This window comes from Ictalurus furcatus, chromosome 12 (assembly GCF_023375685.1).
Source record: "Ictalurus furcatus strain D&B chromosome 12, Billie_1.0, whole genome shotgun sequence".
In the NCBI taxonomy this organism is placed as follows: Eukaryota; Metazoa; Chordata; class Actinopteri; order Siluriformes; family Ictaluridae; genus Ictalurus; species Ictalurus furcatus.
Genome location: NC_071266.1, coordinates 11,223,553 through 11,247,112, shown reverse-complemented (window position 1 = coordinate 11,247,112; position 23,560 = coordinate 11,223,553). Strand labels below are relative to the sequence as shown.

The window sequence follows — 23,560 nt, the reverse complement described above, 5'->3', positions numbered from 1 at the left end:
GTACTTACCTCCTATATAGTAGGCGAAATACACGTATTTCTGTATACTATATAGTAGGTAAGTACGCGGTAACAAGAACTTTACCGTATACAGCCAAAACTGTATACGGTACCATAACGAAGACAAACTGTATGTTAATACGTGACATTCTGGAGGGAACGTCGGACGGTGTAGCGTGGGGACGTAATGACGTGTGCCGTTAATCGCTCTATGTTCTATAACATGTAAAACAGGGACATGAAAGGAATATTCTACAAACAACTCATGTAAACACCTTAATCACAATATTGTCTTATTCAGAAAAGGTAAATAATTCAATTACTGCTGTCCATGTAAACTTATAGTCAGTGTCCCGGTGTGTAGTGTACAGTGCCCGAACTCGTGTACACAATATAGCCTACTGATTCACCACCTAGGGAGCTGATTGAGACGCACCCATAACCTTTTAGTCCTTAAAACAAATGTCTTCAATCTTCAATCAAGTCACACTTGATTCCACCTGTTTAATCAGTCTCCAATCAATTATCAAGTGCGTTTCTAATTTGGCTGGGATGACAGCCTGCTGTCACACCAGGCTGTTTGTGAAGAAGATTGGACAGCCCCTGATTTACAAGTCGGAGCTCAGTTGTTTGTGGTAATGTCAGGACTGTGCCGGTAGACGGCGCCACTGCAGGGCTGTCACTACAGTCTGCGTACTGTAATAGCATAGCGTGAACAATCGGCTCTCTGGAGACTCTACGGGATGATCGAGGCGTTTCCAGCCGCCGTCTGGACTCCGGATCTCCCGACAGCACTCAGCTCAGCTCTTTCCTCTGCTCTCCTGCTTTTCCGACGTGACCGACGACATGATGAGCGCAGAGCAGCCATGCAGCGCCTTAACGCTTTAAATCTCCAACATGAGGATGAAAACGGGCGGATTGCGGCCAGGATGAAGCACAGACCCGTGTCTGCCGGACAGGATTCTTTTTTCCCAGCTGTTTCTTTTTAATCGGAGTCATTATTATTATTATTATTATTATTTATTTTATTTTTTATATATATATATTTTTTATTTTTCTTAAAGCGGGGATGAAGAAGGAGGATCCTGGATTGTGGAAATCATTTCCAGATGATTCCGGCTTTACGGATACTTTCATGTCTTACACTGTGTGTCGAAATCATTTATCGGGAACAAATGTAAACGGCAAAGTTGTGTTTTTGCATCGATTTGCGTGAAAGAATTACACCTACATGTGATCTTTTTTTCTTCTTCTTCTTTTTCTTTTTTTCTTGACTCACAAAACCAGCCTGCATCATTGGGCCGTTATTTAAACTTGACCACCACTTCATCTTAACCTTAACAATTAATCAATAATAGCGCATATTATTCACAATGAAGTGGGTTTAAAAAAGAAAAGAAAAGAAATAAATCCATGAAACATTCTGAACATGTTCCCGAAACTTCAGTGTTTACTGTGAAAGAATTTAAACAACCTGAATTTTTTTTTAAATATATATTTTTTATTCTATGAAGATGGATAAAAAACGGTCAGGAGACATGACAGTCCTCCATGTGGGCCTTTTTGCTTTGGTTCTGCTCAGTCCTGTTACTGGTAAGTCCTTGTTCTTAAATAGTTCCTGTATGAAATAAAAAGATGTAATAAAAAGCTAATAATAACATAACAATATCATAAATATTCAACCGACAATGTCCAATAATAATAATGATAATATAATAATAATGATAATAATAATATTAATAGTAATGATAATAATAATAATAATAATAGACACACAACTCTGTTTATAAAAATTATTCTCAGTATGGGTGTGAAATTGTAATATTGAAAAAAAGGAAAATATTTGTCATGATATAGGCCTACTTCAGGTCTAATGACAAAGCAGTATTAAATATTGTTAAAACATAACTGTGAGTTTGATGATACTCAATAGTACAATATTACATACAATAGTAATTTAACATGAATAAAAAAGATGGAAAAGTCAAACAGGAAGTACACGATATTACTACTGATAGATTATATCAAAAAATATATAAAATGCTTCTCATAAGAATTAACAAAGCTATAAAACTTAGTCAGAGGTATAAAAGTATGATTATATCTTATAAAAACGTATTGTGGTTTCATAATTAATGTCGATATTATGACATCACATTGTCGTGTCGTTCAGCTCTTATTCTCTGCAATGTCACTTTTTAACCGTATAAGCTGTGTGTTTGTGGGTTCTGATGTGAAAGGATGTTACTGTACAGAAAATAAGAGGACCTGCTATTCCCACACCCACCACACACACACCACATACACACAAACACACACACACACACACACACACACACACACACACACAGTACTTCCAGAAGGAGGTGCAAGAAGGCCTGGCATTGTTCGCCATGCAAATAGTCTCAGCACTGACCTCCCTTGTGGACAGGAAAGGAATGAAGTGTGTGTGTGTGTGTGTGTGTGAGACGTGACGGAAATAGTTGGAGATCTGCACGGTAAGCAGAGCAAGAGGTCTTTATTTGGTGCTGCAGTGTGCTTATTGTGTCTACAATCAGCTTCCATACTCGCCTAATACATCAGTATGGTTTTCGATATTATAACGATATTAGATGTATGTAAAGAGGGACAATACAGGCAGACAGGTCTTTGCTTTCTCGCAGCATTTGCCTATCTTTTGAGTCACCACTTTTTTTGGTTGTATAGAATTTCATCGGTTTGTTCAAGTAGCTTTCAAATGAAGTAGGTTTGTTTTTATTGAGGTAGAATCAGAAATTCTACTTTAAATGCAAAAATTTGAATTTGAATGCTATTATTTAGAATTTGTATCACACCATCTGAAATGTAATTTGCTGGTTTGTAAAAGAGCGATCTCTGAAGTATGCATATGTAGAATAATTATTTGTTTACTCACAATCTGCTTAGATTAATAAAAGGGTTGTCAGTTTTTTTTTCTGGGATTTTTCACCCACTATCAAGTGACAGCTATCAAACAAGAAAGCAGAAGGCTAACACGTGTGTCCTTCCAGACACATGAAGGCAGGCAACTGCATCTTTTCTAACTGATGCTCATGCTTACACACTCGGAAGTGAAATCTGCCCTCTTCCACATACTAACAGGTACCCACAATTGGTTAGATCAGTCAACAACTAATCAAATGTTTGATTGACGATTGATTGCTTATAACAGTTGCAATGGGATTACTGAAAAAGGTACGTCTTGAAACTTAAACAATGCCTCCTGTCTGGCTCACCTCAGCTTTTAAAATACCATTTGTGTATGTCTGATCAGCCACTGGATTGACTTGTGCAGTGAAATTATAGCGCAAAAGGTAATAAAAATGGCTTTTATTGTTTCACTAAAAACCTCTTTGCAGCTTATGTGATCAGAAACCAAAGGATATGTTTGTACATGCCGTTGCTGTGGTGTAAAAGTTATTAATCTAAATTGTTTGCCATTAATCTAATGGCACATTAGTGCTTTTTTGGAACAGTGCTGTGACAGATTTGGCACAAAGTGGTTTAAGAATTCAGCAGGGGCTGAATCCTTATTATATTTAGGATGGTTATCACTCCAATGAATCATGCTGTCTTTCAAGCAGCAACCGTAACTGGCTGTAGCCTCGATATGAAGTCCATTATGACCACATGTTTTAAGAAACCGGCTTCTTGTGAGACTGATATTTGACGGCTCCTTTTTTATTGGCCTAAAATGTTTAGTTCCTGGGAAGATGTGGTGCTAATAATTTTGCACCTAGATCTGCAGAGGACAGAAGACTTTAAAAACACCAGACAGTCCTGTATGTACTGAGTAGCTTTGAGATAAAGGTGGGAAAAATGATAGAAAACTCCTGTTCTGAATGTTGAATCGTGCCTCCTGGCTGGCTCGCCTCTGATTTACAATGCAGTTTTCTTCAGCATCAGTTAATCTGTGTGTGTGTGTGAGTGTGTGACTGTGTGTGTGTGTGTGTGTGTGTGTGTGTGTGTGTGCTGTCATGAAGGACCACAGACTCTGTTCATCGCACAAATCTTTGCACACTTATAAAATGTTTGTTACCATAGAAACGTCAGTTCTACCTCATATGAAGTCATGAGTCACAAAGCTTTTATATTTCCAGCTTCATTGTGAAGATGAAACCACTCTCTCTTTCATACACACACAGAGACACACACACACACACACACACACACACACACACACACACACACACATACACAATGTTTTCTCTGAGTTTGGATGTGCTGTAGCTTGGCCGAGCACAGCAGATGGATGAAAGTATGGATGGATGGACAGATTAGCGAGTTGGCTTGAAGTTCCTTTGCTCTGTTGCAGTGTGAACTACAGGAAGAGCATAAATAATTAATCATTAATCACTCATTTCAGCAGCATGCCTCATTAAATTTGCGGTCGTGTTGCACCATGATTTAAATTCAGCTTCAGTGGAATACTATTAATACATCATATAATAATAATAATAATAATAATAATAATAACAGCAACAATAGAAAAAAAACTAATTTAGATATCTATTGAAAAGATTTAACTAATATATGTACAATCAGTAAGGAAATAGCTACAAATCTGTGACGGTTGATACAAATCTACGAATTAGATAGCAGAAGCATGTATAGGCTATAATAAAGCTAAATGATTATTGAGTATCATGGTATCATGTTTTTAATGTTTGCTGGAAACACAATTTCGCAATCTTGGCGTGATGTAAAGGTGTAAAAAAAAAAAACGATATGAATCTCGGGATCAAGAATCACCTCGGGATCTTAGAACTGCTAAGGGGTTATTTCGTTATCTAAGATTATTCATCCTGTAAGTGATAGAACGCTGACTGAAACTTGTATTTTTGGAACAAAAAACTCCCAATAAAACTCCCTCTGAACTAGGAAAGTCAGGATGGCCTCCTCAACCCCGAGTTCAGCACATGATGAAAAATCAACATGGCTGCGCACAGCGTAAACAAAATTGCCTTTATATATGCAAGTATATAGAACTATTAGCTTTAGATCAATCAACATACAGACACATTCGCTTGTTAAATCTGTGACACTGACTCTACAGTTCACAGTCTTGAGGAGGAAAATACACATCACTCATCACAGTTAGAGCTGTTAGTTACTTTATGATTTCAGCCTCCCACAATAAGAAATTCCACCGTGTCTTTTTCTGAAGTTTTCTTTCGTAAATCTTAAAAATGACACACTGGCACAGTGAATTGACTTTATATTAAAGGAGCACATTGTATATGAATTTCATAAAGGGCTGAACATTTTGCTGGCCCTAAGAGACAATATATTCAGGGGCCCCACCCACAAACACCAATCCTATTATTTTGAAAATATAGTATATCTGCATCACTGACAGCCCGAAATATTTCCTTATAGCATCTTAAAAATGACCATAAGCCCATTAGGCTACTTCACATGGTGAAAAGTTTGAACTCAGGAAAATCATTTCTGAGAAATTTCAAGAACTTTAGGTGATTGACGATTCAACTTCCTAAATGCTAATTATCTCTAAAGGTTACTTAAAGATCTTTAAACAGGCTATTGTTGTCATAGCTAATAGTAATAACCTAGAAAATTACCATGTGTTAAGTTAACAAGTCTAAAATTTTTTACACCAGTTACTAGCTAGCCACTTTTTTCATTTGAGTTACTACTTTAAGTGGAAGCAAGAAAGCAGACAAATACACTAAACCTAATGAATCAGCATTCATTTCTTACCAGCATTATTGGATTCTTTTTCTGCTCCAGATAGACACAAACACTTCATGACTGCCGTTTCTTCATGATCTGATGTTAGTAAAGTTATTTACCTAATGTATTTACTTAATTATTGAATTACACAAGTTTCTATTCTTTTCACACCACAAAAGGGCCCCTTTGCGACTGGCTGATGCATAAATACTTTCACCAAATGATACTAATGTTCAGGGGTGTGCAGTCTTATCCGGAAAGGGCCGGTGTGGGTGCAGGTTTTCATTCCAACCAAGCAGGAGGCACACCTGATTCCACCTGTTTAATCAGTTGATCTTGGCTTTCAATAGATTCAGGTGTGGCTTCTGCTTGGTTGGAATGAAAACCTGCACCACACTGGCCCTTTCCGGATAAGATTGCCCACCCCTGCTAATGTTTTTCCCCACATATCTATTTTACAAATCATGGGGCCCCCTGGTGGTCCAGGATCCCTACGTGAACATTGATACCACTTGTACAAAGAAATAGCCCGGAATATATACCGTTTATTTTGTCAACTTATTGAAATTAAGTGTCGTCAACATTGAGGACATGTCTCTATTTTGTACAGAGCATTTCATTTATTCATATTAAAAAACAAAGAGATCTTACCATCAATACATCGTCTATTTCCTCGTCTAGTGTCCTCATAGCTAGTTATAGACATGACAGTGTGTGTTGACATGGTTAAAGTGTTCCGATTAATTTCAGGAAAGGTTGCGATCCTGTTAGTGTGAGCTACAGTACCTATTCTTAAATCTGATTGGTCAGAAGGTTGATTCATTCATCTTCATACAGTGTACAGTGTTAAATCTTGCTGTGTTTAATGAAGATAATCATTTAAAGGTTTAGAAGCCATTATGGTAATTTTCAGGCATTATTATTATTATTATTATTATTATTATTATTATTATTTGAAATTACTGTTATTCTTTTTTAAATTTTCTGATTATCTTTAATAATTGCATATTCAGGCTATTTTAATGTGTTGTTTTGTTGTTTATATATTCTGGGCTGAATATTTGTGTGTGTGAGTCATGGTGGTTTGGTGTGTGTGTGTGTGTGTGTGTGTGTGTGTGTGTGTATAAGAGGGCAAGGTTGAGCCATTATCAGTGTTTACATTCTCCTACGCTGAAACCCAGCAGCTATTCAGCTTCAGCCTTGAGAGAGAGAGAGAGAGAGAGCGAGAGACAGAATAATAACACACTAGACGAAAACTGTGCTCATACCTAGTTTAATATACAATACAGCTGTTGAATCCTTTCACAGCATTAAATGTAACTATAAATGGATTTTTTTTTTTTAAATGATGATTTGTCATTCATATAAAAGGAATAAAACATTTTGAGACTGGAAAATACTAAACTTCAGGACGGTAATAGTGAATCCACTTCACCACACCCACCCTGTTGTTGATTATTTTCCCAGAACAGCACAAATCATTGTTTGTCTTTGACATTTTCTGATTCCCTTATGTTTATTTTGCTTCTTTCTTTTAGAATTTCATTTGTCGCCTCTGCTGTTTTTTGCCCGTTAGTTGTAAATGAGGCTCGACCTCAGTGTGAGTTATTAATAAAAATGAAAGAGACATTTTTATGAGAATCGAGAATCTGTGTTTGCCTTCTTCCTCCGTAGCCGCTCAGAGTGAAGAGAGGGAGTGTGCATATGCGGAGCAGCAGGATCTGTCCAAGCGCATTGATGGAGGAGGAGAAGGGCGTGTCTTCCTGGAAAACAACACCATTCGCTGTAGCCAGGGTTGGCGGTGCTATGGATTGTGGGAGAAAAAGCAGAACGGCGTGCATCTGGTCAAACAAGGTACAAGCTACAGAGCATATATATCCCATCTGAACTGAAATGTTTGTATGAATTTCATTGGAAAAGAGATTTCTCTTCAGTATAAAGACACCTCAGGAAGTGCTCTCTCTTCCACTGAAACCAAACCAAAAACCAATTCGAGTTTAAATCACAGAACAGTAAAAATGGCGTATCAGTGAAGTGATGCTTCTGGGGATATTTAGGTAAGCTACTGCTTCCTAGCGCAGGTACAGCCTGCATTATATCATGTCATGGTCATGTGACCTACAGTACTAATGACTAAACAAACAGCGAAAATAAAGGTCAAAACAAACAGTTTGTATTAAAATGAGGTGTGTGCAGTAGCATGACGAGCATGCGTACACCGTGAAGACTCGCCCATCTCTGTGACGATTGCTACATTTGACTAGGGGCCATAACTCGTAATTCCTGACTTCTGACCATGAAAAAACAATGAAAACGCTCCCTCAAATCTGAATTCTTACTTGGGAACTCAAGATGGTCTCCTCGATACCCATTTTATTGTTCAATTATTTTTTTATATCTTATTCATTTTTTTTTATTTTTTATAAATATGTCATATATTGAGTCATAACTAACTTTACATATGTTTTTATGTAAACACCATATCACATAGACACATAACAATATATTTAAAAATATATTTTTAATTATAGCATAATTGTAAATATTATGCATTACTTAATATATTTCATTCATAATTTTACACTGTTTTTTAAAATTTTTTTTATGCAGGTTGCTGGGGGTTCCAGGGTAGCCAGCGGATCTGCCATGACGACCGTTGCCAGGTGACGGAACCAACCTCCCAAAACCAAAATGGCACCTACCGTTTCTGCTGTTGTAGCAAAGACATGTGCAACCTGAACTTCACCGAGGACTTTCCCCCACCCAGATCCACCCTCACACCGCCAGTCCGTGAGCGTGAGTATGTGTGTGTGTGTGTGTGCGGGGGTTCAAGATAAAGTACTTTATCCTCTGAATAACATTTCATCAACATGAAGAAGAAATATCATGCGATTTGAAATATCATGCTTTATATTTGAGGAAAGGGTGACAAAAGGTTTTTTACATTACATGCTGAAACTCTGGAGATGTGTGTGTGTGCGTAGGACATCGTGCTCAGTCAACCTCATACACACACACATTATTCTCGATATTCCAGAGATGAAGGTCAATCCTTCTCGTTTTCTTACTTCCTCCATTTCTCTTTGACCAGCCACTCGCCATCTCTACCGAGAGGAGGCCATCTTGATTGCCTTGGCAACTGTCTCCATGGTAGCTGTCCTGATTGTGCTGCTCTTTTTTTGCCTCCGTGTACTGAGAGGTGAGTGGCCATAGCGATAAGAGCACTCAGAATAACTCTAAAACATTTAGTGTACACATTACAATTTTGTGTCTATCCATGTGTGTGTGTGTGTGGACGATACAGGACGTGGTAAACAGAGTCTCCATAACCTGAACATGTTGGAGGCGGCTTTCTCTCCTCCATCGCTGGACCTGGACAATCTCAAGCTCCTGGAGGTGAGCTCGTCTCACACTAGCGGCGTTTCCTTCCATCTGCTTTGATGGATTTTGGGAATAATTTAATCAACGCGTTTATGTGCACTTAAGTAAAGTGATCTTCGGAAAACTCCCAGTTTACACTGAGGCAGTCAGTAATCTAATTTCTTTCCAAATCCATGATGTCACACTTCTACAGCTGCTTTACAACTCTGCCAATAAACTCGAAGAAGAAGAAGAAGAAGAAGAACATCGTGTAAAATTATAATTCCCTGTCTAGGTTTTCTTAATGAATTAAAATCCAGGCATCTTTCAATACAATTCACACTGTAGCGAAATTCTTTCGAATTCTGGATTTTGATTGCTCAGAAGCTGTTGATTAATTTGATATAACACCAGCTCTGACCGTAGCACAGCTGTAAATGAATACATGATCGTTTCTATAGCAACATGACATTCATGACGGATGCTCTGAATAAACAGATTTAAAAAACGTGTGTAATCATTGATCTGGTAAGGTTTTCTGTAAAGAGACATTATTTAACATTTATGGAAGGAGTCTGCAGTGTCAGCGCTTTGTAACAGTCAAAATTTTCAGGACAGAGGAGTGTATACGCCTTTACCGTTTCTCGCTTTCTTTCTTATTTTAAAATAAAAAAAAAAGAGAGAGAGGCCAGTGAGGGAATCGATACCTTAAATGAGAAGAGGAACGCACTTGTTTTGTGGAACAGTAAATGTAACTATAAACTAATTAAATGTACGCTGTATCGTTTCGCTTATTTAAGAACCTGATAAGAGATATTGTCTGTTCCTTGCAGCTGATCGGGCGTGGCCGGTACGGGGCGGTGTACCGTGGCTCCCTGGACGAGCGTTCCGTGGCGGTTAAAGTGTTCTCCAGCGTCAACCGGCAGCCGTTTGTTAACGAGCGCTCCATCTACCGGCTCCTGCTGGACCACGACAACATCACACACTTCTTCGAGACGGAGGAGCGAGTCGGAACCGATGGACAGCCCGAGTACCTGCTGATCATGGACTTCTACCCGCATGTGAGCATCTCTGAAAACACACTGACTTTGGAAGGATATTTTCACACTTTAAACTCCTTGCGTCGTTTATCGCACAGATTTATTCGGAAAATCATTATCAGGAGACTTAACACAAGGAATATGATATGTTATATCATGTAATATCGAAATATGATGAGATATTCGGATGCAGATTTAGCGCACGCTGCTCTTACGGTGCGCTCGCTCACCATTTTGTTGCCATTTTGTCATTTTCAGCTCTGCCTTTTATGGAGTGTTGTGGGTATGGCTAAATGTACAGTGTATCAGCTGCACGGAGAATGCGTTTTGCTGATTTACATTTATCAACACGATATTTTATCATCTCATTAAAACCTGGTGTAGAGGTAGATAGAGTGTTATCAGCTGAACTTCTGCAGTATTGCTGCTTTCCATTTCTCTGCTTGGCTTTCGCTTGCTTCCTTTATATGAGTGACTCACTAAATGAGATTAAATCTGTGCTGGGTTATATTTGGAAGAATCTATGTGAGGGATCTGGTGTCATGTCGGATTTTTCCACTGAGCCACTTCCTGAGGAGGAAGAGTTCAGATTTCTGCTCATATATTTATATATTTATCCCTATGATTGAGATTGAACATCTGAAAGCCTCTCTGTTTTCTCCTCGCTCTCTCTCTCTCGCTCTCTCTCTCTCTCGTTCTCTTTTTCTATATCGCTCTCTTTCTCTGTGTCTTTCTCCATCTATCTGTCTGTCTCACTCTTTCTTTTCTCTGTCTTTTCTCCAATTCTCATCTGTCTCTCCCAGTTGATCTTTCAGTCTCTCTCTCTCTCTGTTTCTCTTTTTCTGTCTCTCTCTTTCTGTCTGTCTTTGTATATACTGTTGTCTCTGTATATCTCTCTTTTTCTATAACACTGTCTCTCTCTCTCTCTTGCTCTCTCTCTCTCACTCTTTTCTCCAACCCTGTTTCTTTCTGTCTCTCTATGTCTGTCTCTCTATTCCTATATCTTGCTGTTGCAGTCTCTCTCTCATCATCTCTCTTTCATTCTTGCTGTCCCAACTTTCTCTTCCTGTTGAGATAATGTATGACCTAACAAATTTGTGTGCAGTCTCAGTCTCCTCTGTGCCTGACCTATTTCTAAACACACACACACACACACAAGTATGGAAGTGGTATAATTCTGTATGAGCTGCAAAGTTTTTAATTATTCACTACTTTGGGCTCATCACTCCATCAATCTACACTTACTGCAGCTTAGTGCCGACTGTGTTGCCATAGCGATGACATCCCATGATCAGGGTGGTTCCTGAAAGGCTTTTCAGGTCACCAGGAGAGAGTGTGAACAGATGAGAGTGTCTCTCTCTCTCTCTCTCTCTCTCTCTCTCTCTCTCTCTCTCTCTCTCTCTCTGTGTGTTGCATGTGTTGTATTCAGGTCAGTGTTATTCCTCTGTATCTGTGTTCCTCAGGGTTCTCTCTGCACGTATCTGAGCACGAGGATGGTCGACTGGTTGAGCTGCTGCCGTCTGGTCATGTCTGTCACCAGAGGACTGGCTTACCTTCACACGGAGCTGGTGAGAGGAGGTGAGTTAGTCCTTTAAAAATCAAGTTCCAATTTTTATTACTTGAAAGGAGTAATCGCAGTGTCTTTTGTGGAACCATGGAAGGTGAACATTTATTAAGAAAATATAATAAAAAAGAGGGTAACACTCAACATGATGCTACCACCACCATGCTTCACTGTGGGGATGGGTTGGTGACGCATGCAGTAAACAATTCCTAGTTTACCATATTTATATGTAACATACATTAAGGTTGAATCCCAAATGGTCTCCTGTGACTTGTTTGTTCATATTTAATTATAAAATATTTACTAAAATGTTTTAGATTTAATTAGAAAAAAATGAATATGTATTTATTCAGAACTCTTCAGCCAAAGAGTTTAAGACATGTGTGTTGTGTGTTTCAATATACTCATATACGTGACTATGGTAAAAAATTTTAAATAATTATAAGCTTCCTGTTATCCTGAAAATGTCCTTTGGTTCCTAAAAATTTTTTTGGTTTGTAAAAAGTTTGCTGGGAGACTGTAAAGGTTCTTTGGTTCACGGAAGGATTTCTTGATCCCTTCAAAGGTGTCCTGGTCACTGAAAAGATGTCTGAGTTCCTGAAAAAGTTACTGGCTTTCTGAAAAGAGTTTTCTTGGTTTGTATAGAGGTTTCTTGGTTCCTGAATAGTTATCTTGCTTCTTGAAAAAGTTTCTTAGTCCCTGAAATGGATTCTTGGTTGCTGAAAATGTTTGTTGGTTCCTGAAAAGGTTTGTTGGTTCCTGAAAATGTTTCTTGGTTCCTGAAAATGTTTGTTGGTTCCTGAAAATATTTCTTAGTTCCTAAAGATGTTTCATAATTTCTGAAAAGGTTTTTTGGTTACTGAAAATGTTTCTTGGTTCCTGAAAATGTTTCTTAGTTTTTGAAAAGCTTTCTTGGATCCTGAAAATGTTTCTTGGTTCCTGAAGATGTTTCTTAGTTAATGAAAAAGTTTCTTGGTTCCTGAAGATGTTTCTTAGTTTCTGAAAAGGTTTCTTGGTTCCTGAAAATGTTTGTTTGTTCCTGAAGATGTTTCTTAGTTTCTGAAAATGTTTCTTGGTTCCTGAAAATGTTTCTTGGTTCCTGAAAATGTTTCTTAGTTTCTGAAAATGTTTATTGTTTCCTGAAGATGTTTCTTGGTTCCTGAAGATGTTTCTTGGATCCTGAAAATGTTTCTTGGTTCCTGAAGATGTTTCTTAGTTTCTGAAAATGTTTCTTGGTTCCTGAAAATGTTGCCTGTCTCCTGATAAAGGATATATGTTCTCTAGCTCTGAAAATCACTATTTGAATTATAAAAATAATACTATTTGATCAATGAAATTGGTTCTGACAGTTCCGGGTTCTACTCACATCAGGCGTTTTTAAGATCTCAGAAGTCACAGTGAAATACATTGAATATTTAATGTAATATTATGTGCTCGTGTGTGCACATAAATCTGAGGGATGCCGAGGGGAGTGTGTGTTACTTTGAAGTGCAGAGAAAGTGAGAGGATGAAGTGATATAAATATGGTGAGATTCTCTCTTTCCTCTCTCCTCCGTTAGAGAACGACAGAGCGTTTGTTGATTTTCCTTTCCGTCAGTACGGTCTCCCTGCAGCTTGGGCTTGAGTCCCCTGGGCCCTGATCTAGTATATCCTCCCTCCATCCCCCCCCCCCCCCCCGCCCCACACACACACACACACACACACACACATACAGAGAGAGAGAGAGAGAGATCCTGCAGTGTACTCTGGTGTTCTTTAGCTGAAACATTGATATTCATCTCTCTCTCTCTCTCTTGTTCTTTCTCTATGTTTTCTCTTTCAGACGTGTACAAGCCTGCTGTCTCCCACAGAGACCTGAACAGCAGGAACGTGTTGGTGAAACCAGACGGCTGCTGTGTGATCAGTGATTTCGGCCTCTCCATGGCTCTGACGGGAAAGAGACAGTCAGGTCATGTGGAGGAGGACAACACGGCCATCAGTGAGGTCAGCGCAAGTCGCATTTCCTGGATGAGTTACTGAAAATGATCCTGGGTTCCAGAAAGGTTTCTAGAATCCTAAAAACATTCCCGAGTCACTGAAAACATTTCTTAATTATTGAAACGTTGCATGAGTTTCAAAAACGTTTCTGAATAGGTTCTGTGGTCCTTGAAAAGGTTTCTGGGTTCTGAAAATGCTTCCAGGTGAAAAGTTAAAGTATTATTATTATTATTATTATTATTATTTATTAATTACATTTAAATAATGCTTTCTTTTATTTTAGGTCCTTGGTGTTAACAGCTAGGTTCTGGTTAACAGCTTTATTCAGTGATTCGGAGGAATTCAATGATATAGTTTGTTTCCGCAATATAGCATACTTCAGTGAGTTAGCTTGATTCAGTGATTCGGTTTGATTAAGTGATTCAGATTGATTTACTTATTCAGATTGTTCCAGTTATTCAAATTGATTCAGAGATGCAGCTTCATTCAGTAATTCTGACTGATTCAGTGATACAGCTTGAATCATTGATTCTGTTTGATTGAGTGATTTGGTAATTTAGTTTGATGCATTTATTTAGATTGATTCAGTAATACAGGATGATTCAGTGATTTGGTTTAATTGAGTGATTCAGTAGTTCAATGTGATTCATACTGTATAATCAGATGTTTCTTTGCCTCAACCTAATTCAGTGATTCTGCTTTAGTTATACATCGTGATTCAGTGAGTCAACTTGATTCAATGATACAGTGTGATTCATTTATTCAGATTGTTTCAGTCATTCAGTTTGATACACTAATACAGGTTGATTCAGAGATTTGGGTTGATCGAGTGATTCAGTAGTTCGAATGTGATTCATACTGAATAATCAGTTTGTTTCAGTGGCTTAACTCGATTCTGTGATTCTGCTTGATTCAGTGATACAACATGAGTCAGTGAGTCAAATTGATTCAGTGATTTAGTTTGCTTGAGTAGTTCAGACTGAAATGGCTTGGATCAATGATACATCATAAATCAGTGAATTTAGCTTCGTTCAGTGATTCAGTTTGATTCATTATTTCAGTGATTCAGTCTGATTCAGTGATTCTGCTTGATTCAGTGTTCTCTATTGGTTCTCTATTGAGAAGATATATGAGGAGATATAAAAGAGAGATTTCTTTTTATGAATATAGTGTGTGTGTGTGTGTGTGTGTCTGTTGTTAGGTGGGCACTGTGCGGTATATGTCTCCGGAGGTGCTGGAGGGAGCCGTGAATCTGCGAGACTGCGAGGCTGCACTAAAACAAGTGGATGTTTATGCTCTTGGTCTGCTGTACTGGGAAAGCTTCATGCGCTGTGCTGATCTCTTCCCAGGTACTGCTCTGTTAAAAGCGGCTAATGATAAGATTGTGTGTCGTAACCATTCCATATCCATAAATCTGCTCTGACCTACTCCTACTCTTTCAGGCGAATCTGTGCCCACGTTCCAGCTGGCCTTCCAGGCTGAGGCGGGGAATCATCCGACCATAGAGGAAATGCAGGTGCTGGTGTCCCGCCATAAACAGAGACCCACATTTCCTGAAGCCTGGAAGGAGAACAGTCTGGTAAAAAAAAACACACACACATCCATCCATCCATCCATCCATTTTCTATACCGCTTATCCTACAGGGTCGCGGGGCGCATCGGGAACAAGGCGGAGTACACCCTGGATGGGGTGCCAATCCATCGCAGGGCACAACACACACACACACACATTAATTTAATAATTTAATGTACTTCAAATACAAGTACACTCATAATACTTGCTGTGAAAATCTGTTGTTAAATTAGATACAGCTGTGCCAAAATATTAGCTCACACACACATTACTAAAAACATTGATCTTAAGCTAATTGCTATCTACGTGATTTATCCGAGTAGTGTAATGCTTTTGGATGATATTTAGAGTACTTTTGACTTTAGCGCTGGTGTTTATAACCGTGTGTGTGTGTGTGTGTGTGTGTGTGTGTGTGTACAGGCCGTGCGCTCTCTGAAGGAGACGATGGAGGACTGCTGGGATCAGGACGCCGAGGCTCGGCTCACGGCTCAGTGTGCAGAGGAGCGGTTGGCTGAACTGCTTATCCTCTGGGAACGAGAAAAATCCACAAGCCCTGCTGTAAACATTAGCACAGCCCTGCACAATCATAGGTAATCTATAATGGATATTAATAAACAAAATCACCTAAGTACAGTCACGACTAATTCACACATATTAATTCATTCACACTTGGATCATAATTCACTCAAATTATTTTGTTCAGAAAAATAACTTATGATTTGCGACACAATCATGTGACTGCAGCACGTCTTTAATGTCTGAATCCAGTTGGATATAACTGCTTAGTCTAGAACAGTCGACCATGTTGAGTCACTGAGTGGGTGTGGCCTGCTTAAAAAAAAATACATAGAAAGATTCAGCACTAAAAGATTTAATAAGCAAACAAACAAGCAAACAAAATAATCAGAAGCAATAAATGATTCCTTAAGCAAAACGAGAAAAAAAATATTTGGGAGCATTAAAATATTCCAGACGTTTCTTCAAGATTCTACAAGAAATAAACAAGAATTCAGAAGCAATAAAATATTCTATAAGCAAAAAAAAACTTTATGGATTGAATAAATCAATCAATAAACGATTTACTGAAACGAAAGTAGATAATGAGGCAAGTACATTTTTTTTAAATTAAGTTTGATTTCAACATATTTAATTCTTGCTATTTTTTATATTTGATCTACTTTAGATGTTGAAATTTTGTAGATCTTGACATTTTATTTAATACTTCTGGTAAAAGTGACTCCATATGTATCGATCATAAATATTTTTTGAACTCAGGAACTTGTCACATGGACATCAAGCACCAAAGACCAGCACCTACTCAGAAACCTTGTCTGCAGCTGTTGTTGAGGAAAGAGAAGGCGGAGCTAAACCTCCTCACAGTGTTGCATCTACAGAACCTGTGCTGATGGGAGGAGCTGCAGAGAAGAACAGGAACTGCATCAACTACGAGCGTCAACAGGCCCAATTTGGGACTTCAGGGCTTGACGGTGCCACGTCCGTCCCTCTCTCTATACCTGTCCCAGTTTTGGGTAGCGGCCATCCCCCCCATGCCCAGCTCACCCAGGAGGACCTGGAAACCCCTAAACTCGACCTGAGTGAGGTGCAGCGAAACCTGCGCGAGAGCTCCGACGAGAGCCTGATGGAGCACTCGCAAAAACAGTTCAGCTCTGGTGAAACGGCAAGCTCACACAGTCCCTTCTACCCGGTCGCCGACATGACTTCTGACATCACGGGGTCGCAGGTTGCCACGCCCACGCCTGTCCTGCCCAAGCAGCAAAACGTCCCGAAGAGACCCAGCAGTCTGAGTCTGCACTCTAAACCTGCTGCGGCTTCATCTCTCAGGATGAAGTTCGGCAAGCTGAGCAAAAGCAATCTGAAGAAAGCCGATGTGGGCGTGGCCAGAACTAAATCCGCTCCTGAGCCATGCCCGGTTAAGGTTGTCGCCAACAATGCAGTCTCGTCAATAATGTCGAATTTAACCACGCAGGTGCCACCAGGGGGCACTGTGAGCGCCGCTAAATCTCAGGGTAAAGACGGTGAGAGCTCAGATGAGATGAGCTTCGGAATCCTGACCACGAGTCCGGACGAGCAGGAGCCTCTGCTGAGGAGAGACACGCAACTGGAAAACAACACCAACAACAACAACAGCAATAATAACAGTGGAGACGGCGAGGGAGAAGGAGAGAGTGAGGGAGGAGCCGGAGAGGGAGGAGAGACCGGCGAGAGCACTGCACCAGTCGGAGAGACTTCCTCATCATCTGTAACAGAACCTCCTGCACCGCCTCCTCCATGCCCACCTGTCCTCCATGCCCCGCCCATGTCCATGCCCGAACCCATGCCCATGGCACTGACTCAGGGGGAGGCGCTGCTCAGACAGAACCGTGGACGCAGACCCGTGAGACCGAACTCACTGGACCTTTCCATCACCACGCTGCCCTTATTGGGTGAGGAAGACTTACGGACAATTAAAACGCAAAAATCTCTTTTAAATATTTAATGCTTTTCACCTGACATAATTTACGCAACTATTCTCCCTCTCGCTCTCTTTCTTTCAGGAGGCCACTCAGACTACGATGGGAAGGAGGAATCAGGAGACAAGATTAAAAAACGAGTGAAGACTCCCTACGCTCTGAAAAAGTGGCGTCCGGCAACTTGGGTCATCACCACGGACACGCTGGATGCTGAAGTGAACAACAACAAGTGTCCTGGAGGTCAGAACCACAACGCTGGACCCAGCAGAGCCAAATCAGCCTCTGCGGTTTACCAGAAGGGCAGAGGAGGTGTGACCTCCGGCTTCACCTCAGACCCCAGCGACTGCACCTTTTAAAGCTCAGATTTCCTCAGAGACTCAGTAGACTCATCACTTTTTTCCGTGCATGATCCTGGGGCATTTCAGGACATGAAGCTAGTATCCGGTGGAGAACCATAGATGCACTTGGACTATGGAAAAAAATCTCTGAATAAGCACAGCCGTGTGCCAGTTCAGTGTTACTGTTTTATCTCATATCTCTGACGTGTGTTTATGTGGAGGTTTTTTTATGTGTTGCACTTGAACATGAGGGCTGATTTACGCTTCTGCATCTGACATTATATTTACATGTAATATAAACATGTACACTAGGGGCCAGTGTCGCATATACAAACTCCAGAATGTACTGCTGTGGAGAGTGTAGAGCTGAGAGAAGTGAAGTACTTTTCACTCCACAGAGGTGCTGTTATTTCCGGTTCAGCTGTAGCATTTACGAACACGAAATCCTTTCTAAGGTGATACGGGAGAGACCTGAAAATGACCCTTTTCTGCTTTTTTTCCTGATATTCAAATATTCAACTAAAAATTCCCCCCAGCAAAAAAGCAGTGGAAGGGAACGTGGGACGAGAAAGACGTGCATTTGCTTCTGATAGCGATTATTTTCTATATATCACAAGACTCTTCACGAGTCTGGGAGCCAATAGAAAACATGTGGGTGGGGCTTTGGGTTCTTTTTGTGTCTGTAAAAATGGAGGAGCTGCTTATTATTAGTATGTAGCACTGGACTGGACTTTTATGTTGCCATTTTCTTCCTGGAAAAAAATAATTAGCCGACTCATCCACTGACATATGCTAGGGTTTTGTGGTCAACGTATGTTTTTTTTTTTCAGTTTGGCTTCCATGATCTATTCATTAACGATGTTGGCCGTTCAGTGATCCTCCATTTTGTTTTTGTACTGCTTCTGATTCTGGTTTGGGTCTGAGTTTTTGCTCTCATGTTATATTGTTACTAGATACACCTTCCTGCTCAACCAATAAGTTCTGCTTTTCCACAATCCACTTCTTTGTGTCTTGACACAAAAATATTTACATACAGTCCATGCATCTTTGCAGAAGTATAAATCAGCCCTAACAATCGTACATCTTGATTCTGTTTCGAGCATAACATGATTACGGTCCCTAAACAAAAGAAATGATGGACAAGCAAGAGCTTGTTTTAATGTTTTCTAAATGTTGTAATCAATATATAAAAGAGCATATCGTGATATAGCGTGCACATGATTTCTGTAAGATGGAAGTTTTGATCAGGAACAGCTTGTGGAAACGTGCTAGCATTACTAAGCCCTCTCTGACAGCTATAAAGACATCAATATAATGTTTCATTTTTGACATCTACGTCAGATTATTCGCTCTTTACAAAAACATAAGCGGATTATTTAGTATATTTGTGGAACCGAGCGCAACGGCACCACCAATGGTCGTAAGAAAAACACACACTGTTATGAAGAAGTGTGAAGCGAGGCTAGGGCTGATTTCTTTCTAGCTCAGGCTGTAGATTCACGTAGCCAATCAGTGTCAGTCATGTCAGGTGTTTATATAGACTGACATACCCCCTAGATTGCTCGATCTGTTGAGATATTGACAGATATTACATTTGATCTCTCGTCTAATATCACCACCAGCCGTCACTATGTATAGATAAATCCTCACTTTACACTCCATACTGTGTCTAACTGTTTAAAAAAAATACAATTTCCACTCGTGTCTGTTTAGACACACCACGAAAAATCAGGAGGATGGGAAAACTTTCTATCAATCCACTTCAATAGTGTTCATGCTTTGCCACGCTATTAGGGCTGGAAAATTTCCATGATGTGAAGAAAATGGACAAAATGATTCATAATGTATAAGAATGGAAATGTGTGGTGCGATATTTGGTGGAAAGGATTACAAATTTACTGAACTTAAAAAAAAAAACTTTAAAAAAAACTTGTTTCAATAGCGTTGTTTCCGTAGCATTGAAGTTAGCTTACTTTATTCATAATTTTAAACTACAAGAGAGAAATTCTGTGACAACAGGATACCTTTGAATAAAATGTCACATAATTTAAAAATAAATATAAATTTGGGGGAGATCCATAGACTTTTGCAAGTTATTAGAAATTAATCAGAAATTTATCTCATCTCGGGTATGAAGATAAACTGTGGTTCTGATTTACTAAGATCCAAAATAACGAGCATCAATTTGTGATGTTTTTTGGATGATTTCTGAAGATTAATTGCGTGAATTACATCACGTGCGAAAACGGGGTAGAAAACAATATTTACATCAGGTTTTTGAGTCTGATAGCCGTGACGAGTACCGATCTCTCAGAAAAGTGGAACTGAAACGAACCCTTGTCTCACGTATATATAATTTCTTGTCCAATAGAATGTAAATTCATTGTAATGTGTCAAAAAACTGTTTCAAATATTGTCGGCATAGGAACATATGGTGGCATAGGAGGTATAGGAACATACGGTGAATATTCGATATTAAACTAACTTTTGCTGTTATTTTAAGAAACTTTTTAATCATTTTGAGATACTGGAGCTTGATAAACCTATGATTTTGTCTTCATCTGCCGGAAATGGACTTCTGCCACTTTATTACTTGCCCTTCACGCGTATTAATTTGCACATCCAATCACTGTTTGGGAAGGGATTTTCAGGTTTAGTAAATCACACTGCATGTGATAAATTCATTTCTTTGCATCGACCGCGCCCTGTATTTAGCACTTTTAAGTAAAAACGTCCCAAATCGCATATTTGTTAAGGCAAGCGCGCAAAACCGGACAGCACATGCTATTTTGTGAAAGACACAAATCGCCGTAAAGCTTGTTAGTATACTGTATCAGTTTGCACATTTTTCTTTTTGTTTTATCGAGTTTGCATGTGTTTTAATACACACAGAACTTTTAGTAAACTAAAGACTTAAGCAAGAAAAAAGGGGGACATTTTTGTGACATTTACCCATGTGCTGCATTTGTTTGCTTTGGATAGCATAATAATGGAACTGTTGAGATGTGTGCGTGCGTGTGTGTGTGAGTGGGGGGGGGGGGGAGTGAGATTATATGTTTCTCTGTCTTTCCAGTGTATGGATAATTGTCTTTCCATGTATATGGATAATTTTCGTTATGCATGTCTATATGTGTTTGTGTACATGTGGACGTTCACATTAAAGGACAAAAAGCAGGACATGCCATAGGTCAAAGGTCAAATCAATCTCTATGCACAAAGACACGCCCTATAGCAGCTCTGAGCTCACATCTGTCACTAAAACCCTCAAGGACACTGCTGACGTTTTCTCCTTCTTCATACTAATGCATGGATTAAACAATTTTTTTTTCAGGAGCACAATATTACCTTTGACTTTGAGATGCCCTCTGTTTCCATGTGTGTGTAGGTTTATTATAATTTTTTTTGTATGTTCTGCTGTCACGTGTGTGTTCAGTGTTGGTCCAGTCCGTCGTTTGATCGGTCACCTTACGCCTGTGAAGAAAATGCCACCTTGGTGTACCCTTTGGAATTTGTGATTTCTATCGGATTGCAAAACTGTATCGTTGCTGCATTTTAATAAATAATGCTTTGCAGTCGCATTGTTCCTGTTTGCACACATTGTAAAACATAGGTATAGGAAATTAGCCAATCTTGCTAGCTTCTGGAATAATGTCAACGTGTACGCCATATTAGAAAGGTCCAGAGGTGATTGTAAGCCAATACACATCTAATGTATGGTGAGATGTAGGTCTGAACATCTGTAACTCACTTTATGATCCACTGATTTTTTACAAAATTTCATTTATTACAGACGTCATAGATCTCTACACAAATTTCTGCAGCTAAAGTATATTTAAATATACATGTACAGTGCCCTCCACTAATATTGGCACCCTTGTAAATATGAGCAAAGAAGGCTGTGAAAAGTTGTCTTTATTGTTGAACCTTTTGACGTTTTGTTAAAAAAAAAATCACAAAAACCTTCTGCGCTTATGGATATCAAACAATTACAAACACAACACAGATTTATATTTAATAAAATGGTTAAATATAGGTGTGCAACAATTATTGGCACCCCTATGAAGTCATATGAGAAAAATATATTTGAAGTATATTCCTATTGATATTTGACATTTTTTTAGTATACCTGGGTGACTAGAAACAGGACACTGTTCAACCATGACATATTTATTGGTATAAATATGAGGTAACACATAGGCCAAATTCCCTTAGTCATTCATACCTATGGGGAAGACCAAGGAATATAGCTGTGATTTGCAGCAAAAGGTTGTTGAGCTTCACAAAATGTCAAGTGGCTATAAGAAAATAGCACAAGCATAAAAAATGCCCATTTCCACCACTAGGGCAATCATTAAGACGTTCCAGTCAACTGGAAATGTTATGAATCAACCTAGAAGAGGATGTGTGTCTATACTGTCTAAACGCACTGTGAAGAGGATGGTTCGAGTGGCCAAAAAAACTCCAAGGATCACAGCTGGAGTGTCTTGGGGTCAGAAAGTCTTCAAAACTACAATCCGAAGTCACCTACATCACCACAAGTTGTTTGGAAGGGTTTCAGGAAAAAAAGCCTTTCCTCTCATCCAAAAACAAACTCAAGCATCTTCAGTTTGCCAGACACTACTGGAACTTCAAATGGGATCGGCTTCTATTGTCAGATGAAACCAAAATAGAACTTCTTGGCAATAAACACCAGAGGTGGTTTTGGCGCACACAGAGAGGTAGCCATATGGAAAAGTACCTCATGCCCATGGTTAAATATTAGTGGAGGGCACTGTATATACTGTATAACCAAGATGAGACCTGCTGGTCTTGAGAAAGCGTTTTCCTCATATTCACATAATAATTAGTAAATCAGGGCTGTAATCGAAAGGTTATGTCAATATTTATTCAAGAAAAGTTCCTCGTATTCAGAGTCAGGTTTAGCAGCTACTTAAGTAAATTTTCTGGGCTTCACATTCAGATTATGCAAATGTCCTGCATGTAGTTCACATCTCTGAGGTTGGCAGATTTTTCTAGTGAAGAAGCAGCCTGAGACAATGATTCTTCACCACAACCTTTAAACACGAGCACTTGCCTTTAAACCTGAAAAAAACCATCAGGGATACAACATGCAGAATAAATATGGATATACTGTCGCTTATTTCTGTTGCGGTCAAATGTAATACAATGTAACATAAAAGCAAGAAACAATTTTACTAATTTAAATAAAAACATATAATAAAATATGATAGATGTATGAAAAGATGGCGAGAACTGAAATCAGTCTAATAGGAGTGTAGTATACTGCCAACTTTGCTGGATGAATGGTCAAAATTTTATCTACCTTCTTTCCCACAGTTTATAAAACAGTACCTGATCCAGCGCATCCAATTGCTTCGCTCTTTTTTTTTTTTTTTTTTTTTAAATATCACATGCCGGCAGTTCTTCACAACCTAATTAATCCATGAGATACTAAACTGATGTCAAGAAATCATAACATGATATTTAGCTTTTTTGCTACTTAATATGATAACGGCAAAGCTTTTG

At 39.1% G+C, this 23,560-nt stretch overlaps 1 protein-coding gene across 1 annotated transcript; it reads left to right on the top strand.

Annotated features, from left to right (window-relative positions):
• The first annotated feature begins 608 nt into the window (after positions 1-608).
• Positions 609-21,609, top strand: bmpr2a (bone morphogenetic protein receptor, type II a (serine/threonine kinase)). The gene is made up of 13 exons (XM_053638265.1): positions 609-1,592; positions 7,386-7,565; positions 8,322-8,507; positions 8,803-8,910; positions 9,016-9,107; positions 9,905-10,132; positions 11,575-11,689; positions 13,498-13,658; positions 14,854-15,001; positions 15,095-15,231; positions 15,646-15,815; positions 16,501-17,669; positions 17,781-21,609. The coding sequence occupies exons 1-13, from the start codon at positions 1,508-1,510 to the stop codon at positions 18,050-18,052; spliced, it is 3,051 nt and encodes a 1,016-aa protein (XP_053494240.1). The 5' UTR covers positions 609-1,507; the 3' UTR covers positions 18,053-21,609.
• Positions 21,610-23,560: the final 1,951 nt, after the last annotated feature.

Bases quoted from the DNA above. Each gene is read 5' to 3' on its own strand.
- bmpr2a (XM_053638265.1), top strand. From the start codon at position 1,508: ATGAAGATGGATAAAAAACGGTCAGGAGACATGACAGTCCTCCATGTG. The intron at 1,593-7,385 runs GTAAGTCCTTGT...CTTCCTCCGTAG, and splicing joins TCTGCTCAGTCCTGTTACTG to CCGCTCAGAGTGAAGAGAGG. The intron at 8,508-8,802 runs GTGAGTATGTGT...CTCTTTGACCAG, and splicing joins CACACCGCCAGTCCGTGAGC to CCACTCGCCATCTCTACCGA.